This window comes from Limanda limanda, chromosome 9 (genome assembly GCF_963576545.1).
Source record: "Limanda limanda chromosome 9, fLimLim1.1, whole genome shotgun sequence".
Lineage (NCBI taxonomy): Eukaryota > Metazoa > Chordata > Actinopteri > Pleuronectiformes > Pleuronectidae > Limanda > Limanda limanda.
This window is the reverse complement of record NC_083644.1, coordinates 17,175,499-17,197,201: the sequence shown is the minus strand read 5'-3', so window position 1 is coordinate 17,197,201 and position 21,703 is coordinate 17,175,499. Positions and strand designations below refer to the sequence as shown.

The window sequence follows — 21,703 nt, the reverse complement described above, 5'->3', positions numbered from 1 at the left end:
AGATGGTTTATTGATGTTTGCAGCTATAAAGGTCTGCTGCTGGTAAAGGGCAGCGCTCACTTTCACAGATGGATGATTGTTGGATAAGGAATGAGAGGGGAGGTGAAGCAGAGGATCCTCTCTGGACTTTCAAGATTTTTTTATTTTTCAAATCGAATTCATAACATCTTGTGCTTGTCTCTCTCTCTCTCCTGTTTTTGCAGATTGAGGCGTATGTTTTGGTGAGTGGAGGCTGGCAGGGACCACCCAGGGTTGGCTGAGCCGTGTCCGGGAGGGGACAGTGGCAATTTGAGTTCCCAGACTAGTTGGAGATTATAGAGCATAAGTCCAGGCAGCTCACCTAGATAACAGGGTGCTCTATGGAACAGTGCAAGGATAAACAACACCAACAGATACTCCTCTTCTCTCTCTCCCTCTTGTGTACTTGCTGACCTTGCTAATTTATCGTCTCTCTGCTCACATTCTGAGACGTCTGGAGGGTTGAATAACAGGTTGTTGTTCACATAGACGATTTTGTTTACTACCTTCTTACCGTCAGCGTATTTCTCACCCGAGGAAAAGATCTGATAGCATTTTAACACTGGTCGGAGACAGGAGCTAAGTCTCCGGGTCAAGTTCAGGTCAATGATTGTTAGGCCTACCATTGTTCAGCACCTTAATGTAAAACCTGAACAATGTTTTTGTCTCCCAATTCGATCTTTCAGGATCCAAGAGGATCCAGGATGGTTCAGTGGAAGAGTCTGAATTCTGTCTGTTGTGGTAAGACACATCTTCTGAAGTGTGTTGACACCATCATAGTTTAGGTCCTATGTCCATATTTCATCGTAGATTTCTCTTTGTGATATTTTGGACTGTAACCACACAGTAACATGTGCATCTTTCATAATTCAACAGCACTTTAATTTTCATAACAGGAGTGTATACTGTTAATAACATGTTTCTCTCCTATTTTCTCTCTGCTATAGGGGTTGTGAACACCAGTTTCCCTCTGTCTGACCAGCCTGTGTTTGGAGAGTGGTTGATCTTTGTGGAGGTGCAGGGCCACACCTATAACAAGTCGTTTGAAGTGCAGAAATATGGTGAGAGCCTGCACGTGTTGTTTTTAGCCCTGTGGGTGCTTTCAGTCATCCTCAGTTGTGTTTTGAACACCTAATTATCTATGTTTAGAGAATGTTTTACTATGTTACTATTGTATAAAATGGTTGGATTTAATACAATTCGATACATTTAAAAATGCAGGTAGCATGAAAGTGGGTGATGTAACTGGAAAGTTATCTTCTGCTGCCTTGTTCACAGTGATGCCCAAGTTTGAGTTGATGATCGATCCGCCACGTTACGTCCGGGACCTGAACTCATGCGAGCAGGCGACTGTCAGGGCAAGGTAAGTCACTTAACATTCATCAGAGAACATATCGCACAGATGTTCTCGAACAGCATTTCACAAGGGGGGACTTTTGTTTTGCTGACCAACCCGTAAAATGATGTTACCTGCAGCTCTGTTTTTTATATTCATCGTGCTTTTTTTCTACACACGTTTCTTGGTTCCCTGACCTTGGCTGTCCTGTAGATGTAGCAGTCTGACATGTTGATGTTGTTCAGGTACACCTTTGGGAAGCCAGTGACGGGGAAGATGACGGTGAATATGACGGTGAATGGAGTGGGCTACTACCGTCATGAGATGGGCCATCCTGTGATCAAAAATATGGAGGTCTGTTTATTTATTGAATCGATGATATCTTAATGCTCCGATTTATTTCAGATCTGGTATTGAAACAAGTTTTTGACTTTAGGTATTTATCGATGATTGGTACTATAACTCTATTCTATAAATTCTAAATATGTGCATCCTGTGCTTTTCTCAGATGAACGGCTCTGCAAACTTCAGCCTGTGTGTTAAGGACATGATGCCCCTGGATGTAGCCGATCACTTCAGGGGCACGGTGAGCATCTGGGCGTCGGTGACCAGCGTCGACGGCAGCAGGCAAACCACGTTCGACGATTCCACGCCCGTCCACAAGCAGCTCATCGACATCAAGTACTCGAAGGACACACGTAAACAGTTCAAGCCCGGTCTGCCTTACAAAGGGAAGGTGAGACAGCCAGAACTGATTTAACTCACTTTTTTTTATCACCTGACAGATAACGATCAATCTCGTCATTATTGATTGTCTATTTGTCGTGTCCGCTGCTTATAGATCGAAGTTACTTTCCCTGATGGAAGCCCAGCTGATGGGGTGAGGGTGCGTGTTAAGGCGGAGCTGACCCCCAAGGACAACATCTACACCAGTGAACTGATCTCCAAGGATGGCCAGGCCACCTTCGAGATCCCGTCCATCCCCACTGCCGCCCAGTATGTCTGGCTAGAGGTCAGTGGTCTTTAGATTTATGTCATTTCCACAGAGTGAAGTGAGGCGGTCGTTTTAAGTAAATATTATGAAGAGTAACAACTTTTTTTTATTTTCTTGCTGTAGACCAAGGTAACATCTATTGATGGAAAGACAGTAGGAGACCAGTACCTGCCCAGCTACCTGTCCATCAGCAGCTGGTACTCTCCCAGCAGGTGTCACATCCAGATCCAGAGCCCCAGCACCTCCCTCAAGGTAAGTGTTGCCCTCTGAGTGTAGTGTGTTTTGCATCGTTGTTGCATCACAGTGCCCTCAGTGTCGTTACAGCACGGTTGTATATTTCTGTGTGTGTAGATCGGTCAAGTGGCAGAAGTGGCTCTCAAGTCCACCTGTCCCTGTAACTTCACCCTGCACTACGAGGTGGCGTCCAGGGGGAACATCATCGTGTCGGGCCAACAGCCGGCCAACCTGACCGCCTCTCACCGAGGGAAAAGAGCCACCGTCACCTTTGATAAAAACATTCACACCACCGACCTTCCACCTTCTGCCTCCAGTAAGCACATGGATCATATCCCATTATGACAAATTTAACAGTATCTTTATTTGCTGGATTTTATTCTCTGGATTTTGGTCACCTTCCTTTAACCTCGCATCTCTCTGCCAGGTGTCTCGGGCTCCTCCTCCCAGGCCGAGGTGGACAGCTGTGTGACTTACCTCCGTTTCCCTGTCAGTCACAGCATGGCGCCCCTCAGCCGCCTGCTGGTCTACTACGTCAGGGAAAACGGCGAGGGGGTCACAGACAGCCTGCAGATCCCTATCCAGCCCGAGTTTGAGAACAAGGTTTGGAAACAGAGTGACACATATTCTGTTTTTATTCACCCAGAAAGTATTAAATCTGTATATTTATTGGTATTTTAACACAAGCTGAGATCTTAAACTTCCCAAACATTGATGTTAATTAAGGCCTTTTTCTGTTATTGTAAGACTAACTGCCTCATATATTATTTATTAAAACCTGGGGAAATGGTGTGCTCTCTGTATACATTTGGGAGCTGAGCCCGAGTATCCGTGCACCAGCTCTGTGCACAGTGTAATGTCTGTAAACAAACAGCTGTGTCGGCCTGGGAGAGATCCCCCAGTTCCTGCCTGCATTCGGTGGAGTTAACTCCCTGAAGTATTTACAGCTCCCTGGTATGCCATTACAACACTCAGTGTGTGTGTGTGTGTCTGTGTGTGTGTGTGTGTGTCGGAGGAGGGGAGGGTGGGGTTGCGAGGGCATGATGAGACGGAGGCCATGCGGGCCGCAGCCAGATGAGTGGGGTCGTGACAGCAGAGGATGACAAGTGACTGAGTGGTGAAAGGAGGGCAGTGGAACCGATTAACGGGGCTAATTTGTGGCCACAGGGCTGTTGAAGAAAGCTTTGATGGGTGAAAGTTTACGGCCGACTCTCGCATCCCTCCTCTCTCAAAGGCTGTAGTTTTCCACTCTCTCCGTCCTGTTGTTTTTCCAACCATATCTTACTCAACACTACCGAACTGATGTTGTTTCCATAACGACACGCAAATTGCCTCTCTGCAAACACAAGTGCTGCCAACAAGTGCTGACTTGATTGAGGAAATTAATTAAACGTTTGATTCGCAGGAAATTAATGACGGCAATTTTATAAATTGATCTGTCACTTATGTTATTTATCAGGGAAACTGGAGTGCACTGGTTCCAGCTTTTAAAGGTGGGGATCATTGGACAGTTATTTAGACAAATCAAACTAATTGAATATGTCAACTTGGGCTCTATGGAATTCTGCACAGGCTTTTTAACTATTTGCTGACATTTTATAGCTAATGAGTAATTTAAGTAATAACAAAACAACATTATTAAATATTGTGTAATTAAACAGGAGTAGGACAGTCCCTTTATTAACCCACTTTTATACACACTAGATCCAGATTTAATTTGGATCTGCACCAAATTGCACATGTCGGGAATGTTTTCATCAAGATCCATGAAATGAAAAAGTCCTACCTTCAAGAAAAAGGGGTTTTTCATAAACTTTCTAAGAAACAAGCAAATATTCAATCGTTAAATAATAATTGTTCGCAATAATTGTTTGTAGTAATTGTTCATATCAACCCTACTCACTGGATTGGTTGAACCTGATTTTGTGGTTTAGAGAAAGTGATTTCTTGAGAAAAAATAAAATGCCCATCAGCTGTATATGTTGTGTTGTATGAATTTCAGGTGTCTGTTTCTCTGTCAACTAATGAGTCCATGCCAGGCGACCCAGTGACGCTTCACGTGAAGGGAGAGACGGGCTCATGCGTCTGTGTGGCCACTGTGGATAAAAGTCTTTACTTGCTGAAGCCCGACTTCCAGCTCAGCATGGAAAAGGTTGGTCATATAATCGCTAAATTTCAATTAGATGTAATTAAATAGGATTAAATTACAGTGTAGCTATAGTCAAATTTTACTGTGAAAATGCTCATTGTGAAAGAATGAATGTATGTTTTGTGTCACTTCATCTAAAGGAGTTGACTTAAGCTAAAAGGCCCTTTTGGTTTCTGATATATTGCGTCACTAAGTTAACGTTACCGTGTGTGTGTGTGTGTGTGTGTGTGTGTGTGTGTGTGTGTGTGTGTGTGTGTGTGTGTGTGTGTGTGTGTGTGTGTGTGTGTGTGTGTGTGTCTGTGTGTGTGTGTGTGTGTGTGTGTGTGTGTGTGTCTGTCTGTCTGTCTGTCTGTCTGTCTGTCTGTCTGTCTGTCTGTCTGTCTGTCTGTCTGTCTGTCTGTCTGTCTGTCTGTCTGTCTGTCTGTCTGTCTGTCTGTCTGTCTGTCTGTCTGTCTGTCTGTCTGTCTGTCTGTCTGTCTGTCTGTCTGTCTGTCTGTCTGTCTGTCTGTCTGTCTGTCTGTCTGTCTGTCTGTCTGTCTGTCTGTCTGTCTGTCTGTCTGTCTGTCTGTCTGTCTGTCTGTCTGTCTGTCTGTCTGTCTGTCTGTCTGTCTGTCTGTCTGTCTGTCTGTCTGTCTGTCTGTCTGTCTGTCTGTCTGTCTGTCTGTCTGTCTGTCTGTCTGTCTGTCTGTCTGTCTGTCTGTCTGTCTGTCTGTCTGTCTGTCTGTCTGTCTGTCTGTCTGTCTGTCTGTCTGTCTGTCTGTCTGTCTGTCTGTCTGTCTGTCTGTCTGTCTGTCTGTCTGTCTGTCTGTCTGTCTGTCTGTCTGTCTGTCTGTCTGTCTGTCTGTCTGTCTGTCTGTCTGTCTGTCTGTCTGTCTGTCTGTCTGTCTGTCTGTCTGTCTGTCTGTCTGTCTGTCTGTCTGTCTGTCTGTCTGTCTGTCTGTCTGTCTGTCTGTCTGTCTGTCTGTCTGTCTGTCTGTCTGTCTGTCTGTCTGTCTGTCTGTCTGTCTGTCTGTCTGTCTGTCTGTCTGTCTGTCTGTCTGTCTGTCTGTCTGTCTGTCTGTCTGTCTGTCTGTCTGTCTGTCTGTCTGTCTGTCTGTCTGTCTGTCTGTCTGTCTGTCTGTCTGTCTGTCTGTCTGTCTGTCTGTCTGTCTGTCTGTCTGTCTGTCTGTCTGTCTGTCTGTCTGTCTGTCTGTCTGTCTGTCTGTCTGTCTGTCTGTCTGTCTGTCTGTCTGTCTGTCTGTCTGTCTGTCTGTCTGTCTGTCTGTCTGTCTGTCTGTCTGTCTGTCTGTCTGTCTGTCTGTCTGTCTGTCTGTCTGTCTGTCTGTCTGTCTGTCTGTCTGTCTGTCTGTCTGTCTGTCTGTCTGTCTGTCTGTCTGTCTGTCTGTCTGTCTGTCTGTCTGTCTGTCTGTCTGTCTGTCTGTCTGTCTGTCTGTCTGTCTGTCTGTCTGTCTGTCTGTCTGTCTGTCTGTCTGTCTGTCTGTCTGTCTGTCTGTCTGTCTGTCTGTCTGTCTGTCTGTCTGTCTGTCTGTCTGTCTGTCTGTCTGTCTGTCTGTCTGTCTGTCTGTCTGTCTGTCTGTCTGTCTGTCTGTCTGTCTGTCTGTCTGTCTGTCTGTCTGTCTGTCTGTCTGTCTGTCTGTCTGTCTGTCTGTCTGTCTGTCTGTCTGTCTGTCTGTCTGTCTGTCTGTCTGTCTGTCTGTCTGTCTGTCTGTCTGTCTGTCTGTCTGTCTGTCTGTCTGTCTGTCTGTCTGTCTGTCTGTCTGTCTGTCTGTCTGTCTGTCTGTCTGTCTGTCTGTCTGTCTGTCTGTCTGTCTGTCTGTCTGTCTGTCTGTCTGTCTGTCTGTCTGTCTGTCTGTCTGTCTGTCTGTCTGTCTGTCTGTCTGTCTGTCTGTCTGTCTGTCTTGACATGAATATGTTTCCTTTGTGCAGGTGTTTAAGGAGCTGGTAGATTTTGATGTGTCGGATGCCTTCGGAATTCCTAAAGACGACGGACACTTCTGGTGGCCGGGGCTGTCGTCAAAGAGACGCAGACGGTCCTCCGTGTTTCCGTGGCACTGGGACATCACCAAGGACGCACGCTTTGCTTTTACAGTGAGAACAAACACGTAGTTGAAGGACATTCAGCGATGGCGCACAGATGAAGAAATTATAATTTAGTGTCTGTTGCTCTGTATGTTCAACGCAGGAATCAGGGCTGGTTGTGATGACAGATATGGTGAGTTTGAACCATCGGCAGAGCGGAGGAATGTACACAGACGAGGCCGTCCCTGCGTTTCAGCCGCACAGCTCCACCTTAGTGGCTGCCATGCACTCACGCCCTACAACCAGGTAACGCACCTGATATAGAGATGTCATAGCTTCTCTCTGGGCATCAGCTAACCTCGCTGAGAAGCCTTAAAATCCTAATATTGTCATGTTCTCGGCTAAAGTAGGACAGAGCATTTTAGCAGATTGAGTCAGTAGCTTCTTCTGAATCAAAGCCTAAAACATGTTTATATTTCTACTTTTTATGTGTGTTTTTGTTTATTTTCATGTTTCTTATGTACTTTTACTTCGAACTGTCTGACTTATAGCTTTAAGAAAATGTATAATAAACATAATAATAAAGATCATATTAACTGATATATAATTTATAGGAGGCAAAATATTTGTTTTTGAATACAGTCAACAAAGGTAACTATGTGTGACTGAATCTCAACAAACAGTGAGCTGGGTTGAGGTTCATTCAGTTGTTGATGTTCACATATTTGCTGTTTAGTTAAGTTATTGATGAACGTTTGCTGTGATCTCTGACTGGACCACACACAGCTCTATGGTCAGTACTCTTTCTGATAACACAGAATGTGAAACCAAGCCCACGAGAGAGAGCAATAATTACTTCATGATCCCGACAATTATAAACTGGCTATACACATCTCAGTGTCATGCCTGGTTTAAATAAGGTTTTAGATTTAAGGAATAATGGGGGAAAAAAGTTGATTTGTTGCTTTGTCCATATTTTAAGTCGACTTCCCTCAAAGAGAATCCTCCTCGTTCGAGTGATGAACGTTAAACACATGACGTGACTCGGAAGATGTCAGCGTGGAATTCAGAATACTACACTGTCCAATTATGGTGTTGTTTTATTGTGAGCAGCTGAAGCCTTTTATTGATGTCAGCTTGTGTTTTGGTTGCAGAGCCGAGAAGCGGAGGCGTACATTTTTCCCAGAGACTTGGGTGTGGCACTGCCTCAACATCAGGTATTTAAATCTCTATATAAACATTTCTCTCTCTCGTGTGTGTGTGTGTGTGTGTGTGTGTGTGTGTGTGTGTGTGTGTGTGTGTGTGTGTGTGTGTGTGTGTGTGTGTGTGTGTGTGTGTGTGTGTGTGTGTGTGTGTGTGTGTGTGTGTTACATGCCTGTGGTGAAATATATCAGGTGCACGAGACAAGAGGAAACGAGAGAAGAGACGGGAAGAGGAGAGAGGGAAGAAAAGAATTAAAAATGCGACTAAGGAGATAGATTCTTAGAGGGTATGAAAACATGTGAAGTCAGGACAAAAAGAATGTTGGAAAGGAGTGAGTTAAGATAAGATAGATAGTTGTTTGGGAGAAAGAAAGGAGCCAGGAGAAGAAAGGCGCTACTAAATGTGTTCTTAAGAAGACGGATCTTCCATCGTGTAGCGACATCCAAGATTTCCCCCCTCTGGGTGTGAATGTGCCTCATTTAAATTGGGCAATCTTGGAACGGACTGTCGCTTTCTCAACAGCTCCCTCCTTTCATTTTCAGCCAATATAAATGAGTCGCCCATAGATTTCCATATGCTTGATTCCTTTGGATGGGGCTTTCGGCCCTTCCCTAATTTCCTGTGAAGTCCGAGGCTCAGATTTCCCTTAAAAGTCCATTAAAGTGGATTTCTGGGCAACTTTGATCAAAAGGAAGGGCGTACATGCAGTTTTTCAAGTTTATTATGCTCTGTGACCATTTGCCAAGACCAACATTAAACGTGTTGCCAATAATGATCTCAGTCCATTCATCAAAGAAACAAACTGGTTTGGCAGCACCTGACCGTCCCTCACACCTACCGATCCTTTTTACAGTGTTTGCTGTAGCTGCACCGGTGCAGGTGCTGTTGACACAGGTGTTGCTGACATAAAAGTAATCCACAGTGTTTCATCAAGCCCATCTTTGTAGTCTGCGCCATTTTATTGCTCAATTCCAACCATGAAAGGATGCTGAGATCATTTTTCTTTCTTTCCCTGCCTCTTAACTTGAACCTCTGCACGCGTCAATGACAGCTCTGAAAGCGGTGAAGCTGAGCTGCGATTGGATGTGCCGGACTCCATCACCGCATGGGTGACGGAGGCCATCGGCGTGTCCGAGGAAAAGGGGCTGGGCCTGGCGAAGAGCACCGAGCTTCGGACCTTCAAGCGCTTCTTCGTCGACTTCACGTTGCCCTACAGCTTAATCAGAGGGGAGCAGACCAAAGTGCCCCTCACTGTCTACAACTACCTGCCCACGTGTTCTGAGGTGAGATGACGGCTGAGAGGCCAAGTGGACAGGAAGACAGAATGTGTAATAAGACTTAACAAACAAGTCAACCATTACCAGTACCAATTAACCCAGACCTTTATTTATTTCGGTCCAATTGTCCTTCAGTTTTCTCGACGACTGCTCATCCAATCAACTTCAAACGTGACGCTGTTTTACTGTGTGTCCATATTTATAAAATATACAAAAACTTCTCTTAAAAACATTTTAATGGTGTGGTCAAAAGATAAACTAGAACAGCACTTAGTAGAGCACATACCTTCACGAGGACCATTAGTCCCCTTAAATTCAATCAAGTTGCACCAAATTTCAGACACTCTTAGATATCAGTCCCCTCAACATGACTTACTTCTTTTATGAAGCTCAATGAATTATTCCATGGGAAATCTGTGAAAATGTCAAAAAACTCCCAGTGATAAATACTATTCCTGAATCCACCCCTTGGTCTGGATCCGTGCCAACATTTCATGGTTTGTTTCGTGGCTCATATCCCATCCCTCCAACAAGTGTTGTGGAAAGTTTTTTCATAATCCTGCTGGCAAACAAACAAATAAACAAACAAACGGACAGGGATGAAAACATAGAAAAAACAAGGGAGCTCTCTTCCGGGACGGATTGATGAGCTGCATTTACAGAGCAGACAAAAGGATCAGTAGACCACAGATCAGTGGAATGGTGTGCTGTATAAGCTATGGTCCTTTAAGTATATTGAATTCTGTATAAAGTAGAAATGGGGTGATCATAAACTGTGTGATCAACAAGAAAAAGGTTGTAGTTTAGGCTCGGGTATGGATGTTGTGTCCAAAGGAGGCAAAGGTTCATAATGTGAACATATGGTATCAGCCCATACAGTAGGTCTGTCTCAACACTCTTTGACTTCCCAGCTCCACCTTGGCCTCAAATGGGTCCATCGTGCGCTCCACATCGATGACATCATGATGTTTGCAGATGAGCCTGTTTAATGGCCTGTGCTCGCGCTCCTCTCATGTCATGTTAGGTGAATACGTAATCCAGAAAATCCCTTCGTTTGATATCCACCCCGGCAACATGTGATTCCTATATTTTTCTGCTCCGTTATTTATGACTCGTGGCGTGTGGACGAGGAGCAGTTAAAAGCTCCCTGTGCGTTACCGAGCCCTCTGTGAAAATTGGACGATGAGTGGAACTAAATCCTTCAGGGAGCTGGAGAGGCATGAGTCAGACAGCATGGAAAATTCACAATGTGATTTTACAAATTCTCCCTCGCTTCCCGAGCTCTGAGGGGAACACGCTAAGTGAGGGAGGGGCATGTCTGGCAGAAATTATGTCACTGGCCTGTCAGAGGAGATCGATTGCCTCTGACTCCTCTCCTCTCCTCTCCTCTCCTTTCCTCTCCTCTCCTCTCCTCTCCTCTCCTCTCCTCTCCTCTCCTCTCCTCTCCTCTCCTCTCCTCTCCTCTCCTCTCCTCTCCTCTCCTCTCCTCTCCTCTCCTCTCCTCTCCTCTCCTCTCTCAGGTTCATGTCAAAGTAACAGTTCCAAAAGGCATCAAGTTTGTTGGCCATCCTGGACGCCACCACCTTACCAGGAAGAAGTGTGTCGCGCCGGGAGAGGCTACACCCACATCCATCGTGTTGTCTTTCACTGAACTGGGATCTGCTAACATCACAGGTATCCACAGAGCGCAGGTCAGACAAGAGTCAGGTCATCATGAAGCTCTTGATTTCCAACACTTCTCCACAGCAGGTTTATTCTTGTAAGGTTGATATACTGTAAAACATTTGGAACTGAACAACTTTGTCTTGATGCAATGCCATGAGATAGATTATAGTATAAATTCAGGAAGTGCTATTCCACAGTACAGTGCAGTATGCGTTCTTTGTCACAGGAGCCTTTTTCAGACATGAACGCCAAGTTGTTTAAATTTGCATACAATTTCTTGGGGGCCTTTTCATATATGAATAACGCAGCAGGAGATTGTCCGGGTCAGGCATGTTCACAACAATGCAGCAAAAGTATGGAACATTCAGGCGAAGTGTGGCTCCTGGGCGAGGCATGCAGGAGGCAGGCAGACATGTCTTTTGAAGTTGATATCTTTTACTCTTCGTAGGATATTAGTTTTCGTCCAGTTTCACATTTGTAGCATGTAAGAAACGCCATCAACACGCCCAACCGCTCATTTTGAATTTTCTGAAAGTTTTCCTTCCGTATTCTCACATGGGTTATGTTGAACATTATCTGGACATTTTAAAGGGGGTCTGGCAGGACCCCCTTTAAAGTTCCAGAAAATATCTGGAGCAACTCACCCGGTTACGGCCCACCCTGTCTGAAAGCAACAATATAAAGACACAAGGAAGTGGATCTGGGCTTGTTGTAAAAGAATGGGTTTTGATGCTCATGTAAACAAAGCAGACGAGGACATTCTGGATAATGAAATTTACATCATTCAAATTCGTAGGTGGTCTGTCACTAGCCAGGCCGTGGCTCCTCTCTGTGATGCCTCACAAAAAGTCGAGCCTGTGCCTGAGGAGAGCTCTGCCGGCCAAGGAGCGGAGCTGTGTGTGATCTGGTCCCCCACCCAGAGTTACACACAGGCCCCTCCAGAGCGCATGTGAGAACAAAGCAGGCGGGCAGTGGGGGAGCTTTGCTGTGACACTCAGTGGCATGTTGATGAGCTTGCAGGTCACTGGCGGTCAATGGGCCCCCCATGGCCCCACTCCTAGTCCCTTGGCCCCTTGTGTTTCCCTCTCAGTACACACACACAAAGAGACGCTGTTGGCACAGGGCCACATTTCCAATGTGCTCCTCAGGAAGAGAACTGGGAGTCCTCTTACAGACACGTTTGTCCTATGTAATATATGTTATGAGCGATGACCACAAATGCGTGAAAGACAGAGGGGACAAGGCCTCACCGAGCTAATCGCGATTAGTGACTCACAAACACGTGATCATGCTTTCCTAGAAACCATGAATAGGTTGTTATGATGTTTTGATTAGAGAGTACATTATAGAGTACAAAATGTCCGTAATGATATGAGCTGATATACTTAGAAATATTAGAATTGCTAAGATGTCTTTATCAAACTCTGACAATGAGTAAAATTGAGGTTTGGTATTTTACTGTTTAACCTTAAAGTTTGTCATAAATAGCTATGCATCAAAAGAGAAGACAAATACACATGGAACTTGAATTAAGAAGATGAACAAAATTAATGTTTTTATATGTAAATTGAAAAAAAATTAATTGACAGTTTTTATATCGGCACATATTGGCAAACACTGACACAGATGTGCCTGTGAAAGGCTCATATCAGCAAATATCATCGTTCAACAGATATATATGTGGGACCATAAATGGTGATTTATGCTACTACACACCACAGAATACTACTAGTTCTATGACTAGAACTACAGATGAATGTGCCACGAGATTAAAATTGGTGCACATTGAAACAATGTATTCTCTAATGGCAAAGTACATGTCCGGTTGTTTTGTTAGGAGTTTTTAGCTTTCAGTAACATTAATGCAGTTTGAAGTGTCTGGACAGCCAAGCTGGTTCTGACTCACCGTTGTGCTGCATTATGTGTCAACCATGATTCTTCAGCGAGACCGACATTGTAGACAACTGAAATTGGTGATATTGCACTGTGACAGAATTGAAAGACAAAATGCTGATTCTGTTTTGTGCTGTCCGATAGCTCGTGCCATTGCCTACAGTGAATCAAGCTGCTGTTCAGATGGACTCCAACAAGGCAAAACAGGCAATGACGTGGACGACAGAAGGACCCCAACTGGCCTGGACTTTGTTCGCAGGACTGTCCTGGTGGAGGTATGAGAGCTGATATTGATCAGTGTCACTTTATAAGAAGAAGACTTGCTTAATATTTTTTTTTTTTTTTTGTAGATTTTTTCTATTTTCTTAATGTATCCAACTTTTCCTTCTCTTTCCTGTGACCTTGTTCTTCCTCCCCTCATCATTTCTGCAGCCAGAAGGCCTGCCCAGAGAATACACCTACAGTGTCTTCTTCTGTCCCAATGGTAAGTGCACACACATTTTCCTCCCTAACATATATATATGCTTATATTGAGGAGGAGATTTGTTAAATATTTTTCTAGCCAGATGGTCTAAAGGGATAGTTCACCTGAAAATCAAAATCCCCTCATTATTAAATAATAAGTGAATTCAAATTTTTGGGTGAATTGTCCCTTTAATGCTGAATTCTGCCCACTGGCCGAACATGGTAAAATCTTTATAAATGTTTTAATCAACACAGGTAGGATTTCGAGGCCATTCGGTTTAAACTTTTGGAAATATACTGCGGATTCCCAGATGTAGTCACCACTCAATATATGATGCTCACCTGCTCACACAAATTCCGTATCTGGACACACGGATAAAGAAGATCACAGAATGTGTAGGGATGGCTGAGAGGGAATGGCAAAATGTACAGGTTATCAAGGGCAATGAAGTTTTGGTCATCTTTGTTTGAAGAAGGGAATATCCCCCCCTTCACCCTCCTACACATTTTTTTTGTGCTGTATGCATTATATGCATAATATCTAAGCTAGTACACTGTTGATATCTTAAGGGCTTGAGAGTATTTTGTATTTCCATTGTCAGAGAGGATCCACATCTCCACTCCCAACAAGTACGAGTATCAGTACGTGAAAAAACCAGCCAGGATGAACCAGTTCCAGGTCGCTGTGAAGACCCACAACGATGCCCACTTTGCTCTCTCTGCCAGTCCCCACGACACCGCAGAGATGTTAGAGATCGTTCTTGGGGGAAGGCAAAACACTCGCTCGTGGATCTCACTGGGTAAGATGGGCGAGCCCCTGGTCAGTGCCTCCACGCCCGGCATCCTCTCCTGGGACGAGTTCCGCAGCTTCTGGATCAGCTGGAAGGGAGGCGCGGTACAGGTGAGATAGAGAACATAAAGAGATTGTTTAGGGAAATATTCTTCTGCCATATCAAGTGCAACAGATTTGTGTTCACATCACGAGTGGACACTCTGACTCTAAAAGAGGAGGGGGGACGACTCGGCAGGCCATGGGGTCTGTGTGTTAGGAGAACTGGCGCCACTTTTACTGGCATGCCTTCAGTAAGGTCACGCTTAACGGGCTAATGTCACCGAGGACACCCTGTGATCCGTGGTGCGGTGCTCGCATGGTCCTCCGCGGCTGGCACACTCGCCCCCCCCCCTGCCCCAGCCCTGGCATTAGCTTTGCACCGTTCACCAAAGGCAGCAATTAAAAGCCCGCCGACAAGCGAGGCATTTTAAAGACCAATAGGATTCATTTATTTTCTTAGGGACGATGGCGTTTCAGGGTGAGCGAGCTGTGGGGCTTGGCCACGCAGGCTCTTTGGTTTAATGTGATTACAAAGTTAAACTCTAGCACCAGAGAGGAAATGCTCTCTACATGGGTCTGTTTGTGTGTTTGTGTTTGGGACTGTGTGTGGGAGGTGAGTGAATCACACTGGCGTCACTATCACTTGGCAGAGGGACATTATGAGGGCTCAGTGGGAGGATGTCCAAAAACAGCACCAGCTGCTTTCTGATGTGGCTTCACTGGTGTTTTCTTGGTTACTGATGTCGAACTGTATACAGTTATTTTCATGTTATGATTCTTATAGAGGAAGGAGTTGTGATGCAATCAGAGTGCAAACAAAAACTAGATTATCTCCGCCAAGGCTCATCAGTCCACTCATGAAACCACATTTAAATTCACTAGATCCACACTCGTGATTATCATTCCCCTTAACAGGGCTGAATTAAGATCCATGAATTTTCGCTGTGAAACGAAATTTTTTAAAATGTCTCACAATGTTAAAAAACGTTTTAAAATATCGTGGATCCACCATCTGCTCCAGATCTGAACCAATATGTATAGGTTCTTCTCTGACCTATAACACATCCTTCCAACAACTTCTGTATGAATCTGTCTTGTAGGTTTTGCATAATTTAGCTTACAAACAAACAAACGTGAAAACAGAACCTCTTTGGCAGAGGTAACAATGTGATGGACTGTTAATTACATGTGTGTATCGTCTGTCAGTGTTTTACTTTATCCTCTCTGTTTAACTCTTTGCAGGTGGGACATGGTTTACATCCGTCCAATGAATCAGTGATCCTCAACTGGGCGGGACAGGTCCCTGGACAGGTTTGTCTCTTTTATGACATTTATGTACTTGTTAGAGTAATATGTCTTTAAAGATCATTTCAACAGTAATTTGTTTTCCCCTCCAGGTGCGTCACATAGGCTTCTCAACAGGCTGGGGTTCCGTTGGAGAATTTAAGATCTGGAGGAAGGAAGACTCGGATGAGAACCACAACGAGGCTTTCACTCTGGGCGTCCCTCACAACATGGTGCCTGGATCTGAGAAGGCCACGGCGTTTATGATTGGTATGATTGTGTGGCTGATGTGTTATTTCAGTCATACTCTTGTCTAGTGAAGTTGGAATACAGCCTACTGTGCAGTGTGAATATGTTATGTATCGCTGCATCTGTATCAGGGGACGTCATGGGGCCGACTCTCAACAACCTGGACAAGCTGCTGCGTCTGCCCTTTGGATGTGGGGAGCAGAACATGATCCACTTTGCCCCCAATGTCTTTGTTCTGAAATACCTGCAGAAGACCCGGCAGCTGAGCACAGAGGTCGAGAATGAAGCCACTGACTACCTGCTGCAAGGTAACAAAACTGAAACCCAACAGCATTCTGGGTAGTGCAGCTTGAGCCACAAGTGTCTGTCAGATTTTTTGGTTTTATTTAGTTGTGCACAAAGCGGTTTCCTGTTAAGAGGATGTTTTCTAAGTGTAACTATTGTTACTCTTATTATATAACCAAGCCAAAACTAAGACAAGAAATTCAGATTAAGAAATGGCACGAGCGTCATATATATAGTCTTATCATTCACCACATATATGATCACAGACAAAATAACACTTTCTTAATTGAGATATGAATTATGAATTTAGACAAAAGTCTTGTATCAGGCTGATATCATCTATATCATTTGCATTTCACCATTTTATTATGTATTTATCTTTCCTGGTTAGTTAAGTAACGAGTCCTCAAACTACATCTACCTTTTCTTTCTTTGCTTGGAGCAAACACACATTTATAAGAATTTGTTCAGGGTGGCAGGACATAATCCTAAAATAAATATTATCGAATCAATAGGTAGTTTAACTTCAAGCATTGTGTGTATTATTTGTGAGATTTAGTACCAAAACTCTTCAATCCCTGGTTCACAGTTTGTTTATGTGCCTCACCAACACACATTGAATCTCAGTCATGCAGAGAAATGTACGTCTCCTGCATATCTTCCCTTCAGGCTTGTAGCCGGTCACTCGTTACTCTGTTATACTTGCATAATCACAATGACGTGTGCAATGTGCTTCATCATGTGCGCAACAACAACAAGGGCATGTCCAAGCACACTTGGTATTTCTGTTCATATACCTCAGCGCAGCTGGGTATTCACCATAGATCAGGGTGAAGTTCACTGAGATTCACATCAGCTCAATTGTATTTGTACAGAGTCAATTCATAACATACTGTACATCCTCTCAGCTTTACACTGTGAGTTTGAGGTCTTAAAGATCATGGAGAACCCCCGACAATGCCCACAACAAGGAAGCACTTGTGATCGTAGAGAAAAAAACATCTTCAATTAAATCAGAAAAGGAATCCGGACTCTTAGGAACTCTTCCTTGTTGGCGCACAAGATTGATTTTATCTTCATGTTCAATTTAATATGAAAGATAATGTCCCTGATCCATCTGAAAAGACAACATATAGACACAAGCAGCCACACTCATCTACTCAAATCCACCATCCAGGTTTAATTCTTTTACAACTCACATTCCATTCCCAAGCTCAAAACTGCTGATTTAACTTGGGTGGCGTAAAGATGTGGTTCGACATGAGTCTTTTTGCAAACCATAGAGATATAACCAGTTGTGTGATGTATGTACCAGTGGTAGTGGGGAAGTGACTAAGGAGTGAAAAGGGAAATCATAGGATTCTATATTCACCCATTCCACTGCAGGTTCTTGTGAACTGCCATCGACCGCAGATAAGATCAGAATTAAAAAAGATAATTAAACTGATTTTTTGCGAATGAGTAGAAGAATGTTCTGAAAAAAATAAAGGAATTTACTGATCTTATAGGCCCAGTCACTGATAGTGGTAATGTGCGTCACTGCTTTTTATCTTGTTTGCTTTTCTCAATTAAAGGAGAAAGTTAAAGTTTGTATAAAAGCTTGAGAAATCATGAAACCCCCATTATTTTCCTGAGTTGTTCCAGTCTGCAAACGTTTTTTTTTGACAATTATGTTTTTGAATTAATTATGTTTTCAGTGTATTTATGTGTCAGATGCAAACTTAATTTTTACACTGGCAGACCTCTTACAACCAAATATTTACACTCAGGACAAGTTAAGGGTGTTTACTTAGATACCTTTTCCTGAGGCGAACACTTTCAAGTATCTGAAGTGATGGATAGAAATGCTGGATTTCTTTCAGACGGGTTCTGTTAAACCTGAAAAAAGCATATAAATACTTTGGTAATTCCCCAGTAACTCCGAAGAACTCCTATCACCTCTCTCATTCTTTCTTCTTATCCAGGCTACCAGAGACAGCTGACCTACAAACGGCAGGACGGATCCTACAGCGCCTTCGGAGAGAGGGATTCCTCTGGCAGTATGTGGTAAGCCATCGTAGGGGGAGATGCTTCAAGCTTACTCAACTCTTCAAGCCAAGCTACACCTATAGCTGTAGCTTCATTCCTCCGAAGTAATGAAGTCTTTTTTTATCAGTAAACTGTGCGCAAATGAATCTATTCCTGTTGGTGTGTTTAAATCACTGCTGGGTTTTCCCTCGGAGTATCTATTTCATGTTTACACTCCCCGGGGCTGAGCAAGCAGGCACGACCAGCTCATAATACTTATAAAGATGAAATCAGTTCCCTGGAAGGGGGGCGCCGCCGCTTGCATTTTGAGGCCCGAGCACTATATGCGCATACCTGTGGTTCATTAATGAGCTGAGGTGGGTATTATGATATTTAATAGAGCTAACACTGTGAAACAGCAGGTTACATAAACCACAGAGAATCGTAAACAAACTACATAATTGGATCCAAGAGGAAGCCCAAGCTGTGGAGATTTATTTGCAGTTAATCGGGGGTTCATATCCGTCGGGTTGAGCAGACCCAGGCTGCTCTGGCCCCCCCTAGGACCAGCTCTTAATGCCCCTGTTGGGGACACTTTTATAAGTCGTCTGCTGCCACTTCACCATGTCTTGTTTTTTTTCGACATGGCCCAGAAAAATAGAGGTGGTGCGTGCCTCTTAATGACTCACCACCTGGGTGTATTTGGTAACTGCCACGGAAACCTTGAACTCTTCCCCCGGTTGCCTGCGAGAGGATATGAGGATGTAACAAGCAGCGGTCTGGAGGTTTCTTTCCCTTGGCGCCCCGTGGCGACAAGTGTGGGCTTGTGGGCACAACACAGATGGTGAACCCTCAGTAAACCGGCATCAGACACATTATGAATCCGTCAACAGCGACGTCTGCACCCAAAGGCGGGCCCCGGCTTTTGTTTTGGTTCCAGGGTTCACAAGTGTTAATGTACTCCAGCTCGTAAAAAAAGGATCTGAGGGGAAATTGACAAGATCCGTTGAAAAGTTTGAACATAATGACAAGAGTTGGCAGTAACAGTTAGTTGTGAAATGTTGGCCATCGCTGCTGCAGAGGCTGTTACCACAGAGTCGAGCAAAAGCTTAATGACTTAATGTCGTTCAGGAGAGAGGAAACAATGAAGAGGAATGAAGGGGGGTTCGAGTGAAGGTTTTTAAATTCTTGCTTCTTTTTATAATTAACCAAAACTACTTTGGAAACAGAGTGACACACACTTTGATATTTGTGGAGCCATTTCATTTGGCCTTTGGGAGAGTACTGTCTGAGATGATCTGGGCTAAAGAAGGTTTCCACCTCAATTCCTCAATTTCAACATTACCCTAAATTTAAATTGTGAAGTAAAGACTCATTCTTTGGATTTTATGTTTCATCATATTAATGCCTTCATACACTATTTTGAAATTCCAGTCCCCTCCCTCTATATTCTTAGACAGGGACAGTATATATTTCTCTCCTTTTCTCTGAGGTCTCAGTGCTTGGCTCTACATGTTGAGGCTGGCGTGGCATTTTGTATCTGCCCATGGATTGATCTGACAGCGTAAGCAGGGTTCGGGGGCTGAATACCAGAGATTGAAAGAGCTGATATCTGCTGTATTAACCTAATATCCATTTACAGTCTTGTTGCAAAGCAGCAATGTTTTTCTTTCTTTTTTGCAATAGCTTCATGGCGACTGAGTCATTGATTGTGGATGTGTTCATTTATAAAATCAATCAATCGATCAAATTTGATTTGTTTAGCCCAAATCACACTTTGTCTCATAGGGCTAAACAAAGTGCAACATCCTCTGTCCTGAACGCTCAACAAGAGTAAGGAAAAAATACCTATTAACAGTGTGAAAAACTGAGAAACCTCAGAGAGAGTCACATGTGAGGGATCCTCTCCCAGGACCGACAGAAGTGCAATAGATGTCACATGTAACTGAACTGTACAATATTTACAACATTCATTGGAAGAAACAGTTTTTAGCCTAGTGGAAAGGTGTGTCAATGTTTAAAGTATTTATACCTACTGTTGACATACTATTATTTTTTCTAATAGAGACAATGAAGGGAGGGAGCAGCAATGACAATTGAAATGAAGGTTATTGCCAGTAATGGTACAATATAGAAAAGTATATGGTCCAAGACAGGCCTGAACCAGTGAAATCCTCGTCAGTTGAAGTGATGCATCACTGCAGGAAACATTTCTCCAAGTCCAACTCATAACATTCCCCTTTAAGCTTATCAACCATGGCTTCATCACGAAGCGTATCAATGTATTGTCTTTAAAAAATTCTTCATATCATCCCTTTTGAAGTGCGGAGCTGGATAAGTGAGGCTCGTAGAGAGGATCAGAGCGGGAGGAAGAAGCAGTGGAGAGAGGAGAACTGGGAGAGGGCTGAGCGGTGAAAGGGAGCCTCTGTAGTGCTTCCTTGCGTCCTTCCTTCCTCAAACTAAATCATATTTACACTTTCTAAAACCTTTCCCTAGGGCTCGACATTTAAAGGCCTGTGACATGATATTTACCTTTTTTTAAATTCCACCAGGCTTGTGGCTTCATCCCTAGTTTTGTCTCAAGGGAGTAAACACATCCAGGTTTGAGCCAGGGGAGATTTCATTGTTTTTGCTTTACCAGAGCAAAGTTCCTTTCCTACTTGGATTGTGACGCTCGCTTACCAGCAGCGTTGAGAAACCAGAGCGTGACCTGTGTGTTTATTTCTCCATTTCCACCAAGTGTTTCTTTCTTCTTACGGTTCCGCAGCTTGCCTCATCTTGTAAGTAAGTTGCGGTCAGGGGTGCTTTGGTGGAATGTCACTGAGGAGTTGTTGTTCAAAGGCTTGAATCTTTTTCGACCACTACCAGGGGGTCTGTTGTTTATGGAGGAGCGTGTGTTTCTTAGCTCAGCGGCCGAACGGGTTCTTCCTCAGTGAATCCCCTCTGCTCAGTCTCTAACGTGGCCCACTAAAACCACGGCTCATAAACTCTCAGTTGCTCTCCCGGGCCTGCCAGATTCACAACCTCCGTCCAAGGGATCCGTGTTTATATAAGTTTCAAAATGTTTTTAGGGGGAATCTCCGACGCACATGCAGAGACATACTTGATTGGCCCGAGTGAGATTTCACATTCTTAAGAGCGCAGCTGCCGCATTCTGCAGCGGCGATCAAACCCTGCCGCACCCATTTCCTCCCCTCCTGCTTCCTTTCTTTCTTTTATTTCATGAGAAACATCCACACGTACCCGTCCTCTTGATAAAAAACATCCCTCCATCCACACTCTTCATTATCAATCCCCCCTCCCTGTCTGCTGACAGACTGAAAGAGTGCAATCCGTTTAAGGTCTTTGATAGTTAAGTATTCATTGGGATGTGCTGGCACATGTTTTAAAGAATCTTTAATTATCTCTCCTCTCTTATCTCCTCTCCACCACCGCCTCCGTCTCTCCTTCTCCAGGTTGACGGCGTTTGTGCTGAAGTCCTTCGCTCAGTCCCGGGGTTTCATCTTCATCGACCCCGAAGAGCTTCGGGAAGCCATGTCCTGGCTCATCAAACACCAGCGGGATGATGGCTCCTTCCCGGCCATGGGACGCATACTCAACAAAGACCTGCAGGTAGGACCATGTCTAGTTGGATATAGGGCGATACAAAATCTTGATGAAGAGGAAGTGCTGGTTCTTCCTCCCTGAGACAATGACAGTATGGATTGGGACTGGAATTTTATGTTTGGAATTCCTTATCTTTCTTTCTGTTTCTGTGAGGTGAAAACTTAATTTTCTTTTCAGACATCTTTCA

General features: G+C 44.1%; 1 protein-coding gene across 1 annotated transcript in view; it reads left to right on the top strand.

Moving 5' to 3' along the window:
* Positions 1-21,703, top strand: part of cpamd8 (C3 and PZP like alpha-2-macroglobulin domain containing 8) — a 45,390-nt gene that overhangs the window by 5,582 nt on the left and 18,105 nt on the right. Inside the window, exons 6-29 of the mRNA XM_061078151.1 lie at positions 204-221; positions 705-759; positions 966-1,079; positions 1,297-1,381; positions 1,600-1,708; positions 1,863-2,090; positions 2,196-2,366; positions 2,472-2,600; positions 2,700-2,898; positions 3,010-3,185; positions 4,585-4,734; positions 6,658-6,819; positions 6,914-7,056; positions 7,905-7,967; positions 9,005-9,236; positions 10,751-10,904; positions 12,933-13,063; positions 13,221-13,272; positions 13,856-14,154; positions 15,328-15,396; positions 15,483-15,639; positions 15,750-15,926; positions 17,868-17,949; positions 21,366-21,522. Of these exons, the coding sequence (XP_060934134.1) occupies positions 204-221; positions 705-759; positions 966-1,079; positions 1,297-1,381; positions 1,600-1,708; positions 1,863-2,090; positions 2,196-2,366; positions 2,472-2,600; positions 2,700-2,898; positions 3,010-3,185; positions 4,585-4,734; positions 6,658-6,819; positions 6,914-7,056; positions 7,905-7,967; positions 9,005-9,236; positions 10,751-10,904; positions 12,933-13,063; positions 13,221-13,272; positions 13,856-14,154; positions 15,328-15,396; positions 15,483-15,639; positions 15,750-15,926; positions 17,868-17,949; positions 21,366-21,522 (3,312 nt within the window). The remainder of the gene's footprint in view (positions 1-203; positions 222-704; positions 760-965; positions 1,080-1,296; positions 1,382-1,599; positions 1,709-1,862; positions 2,091-2,195; positions 2,367-2,471; positions 2,601-2,699; positions 2,899-3,009; positions 3,186-4,584; positions 4,735-6,657; positions 6,820-6,913; positions 7,057-7,904; positions 7,968-9,004; positions 9,237-10,750; positions 10,905-12,932; positions 13,064-13,220; positions 13,273-13,855; positions 14,155-15,327; positions 15,397-15,482; positions 15,640-15,749; positions 15,927-17,867; positions 17,950-21,365; positions 21,523-21,703) is intronic.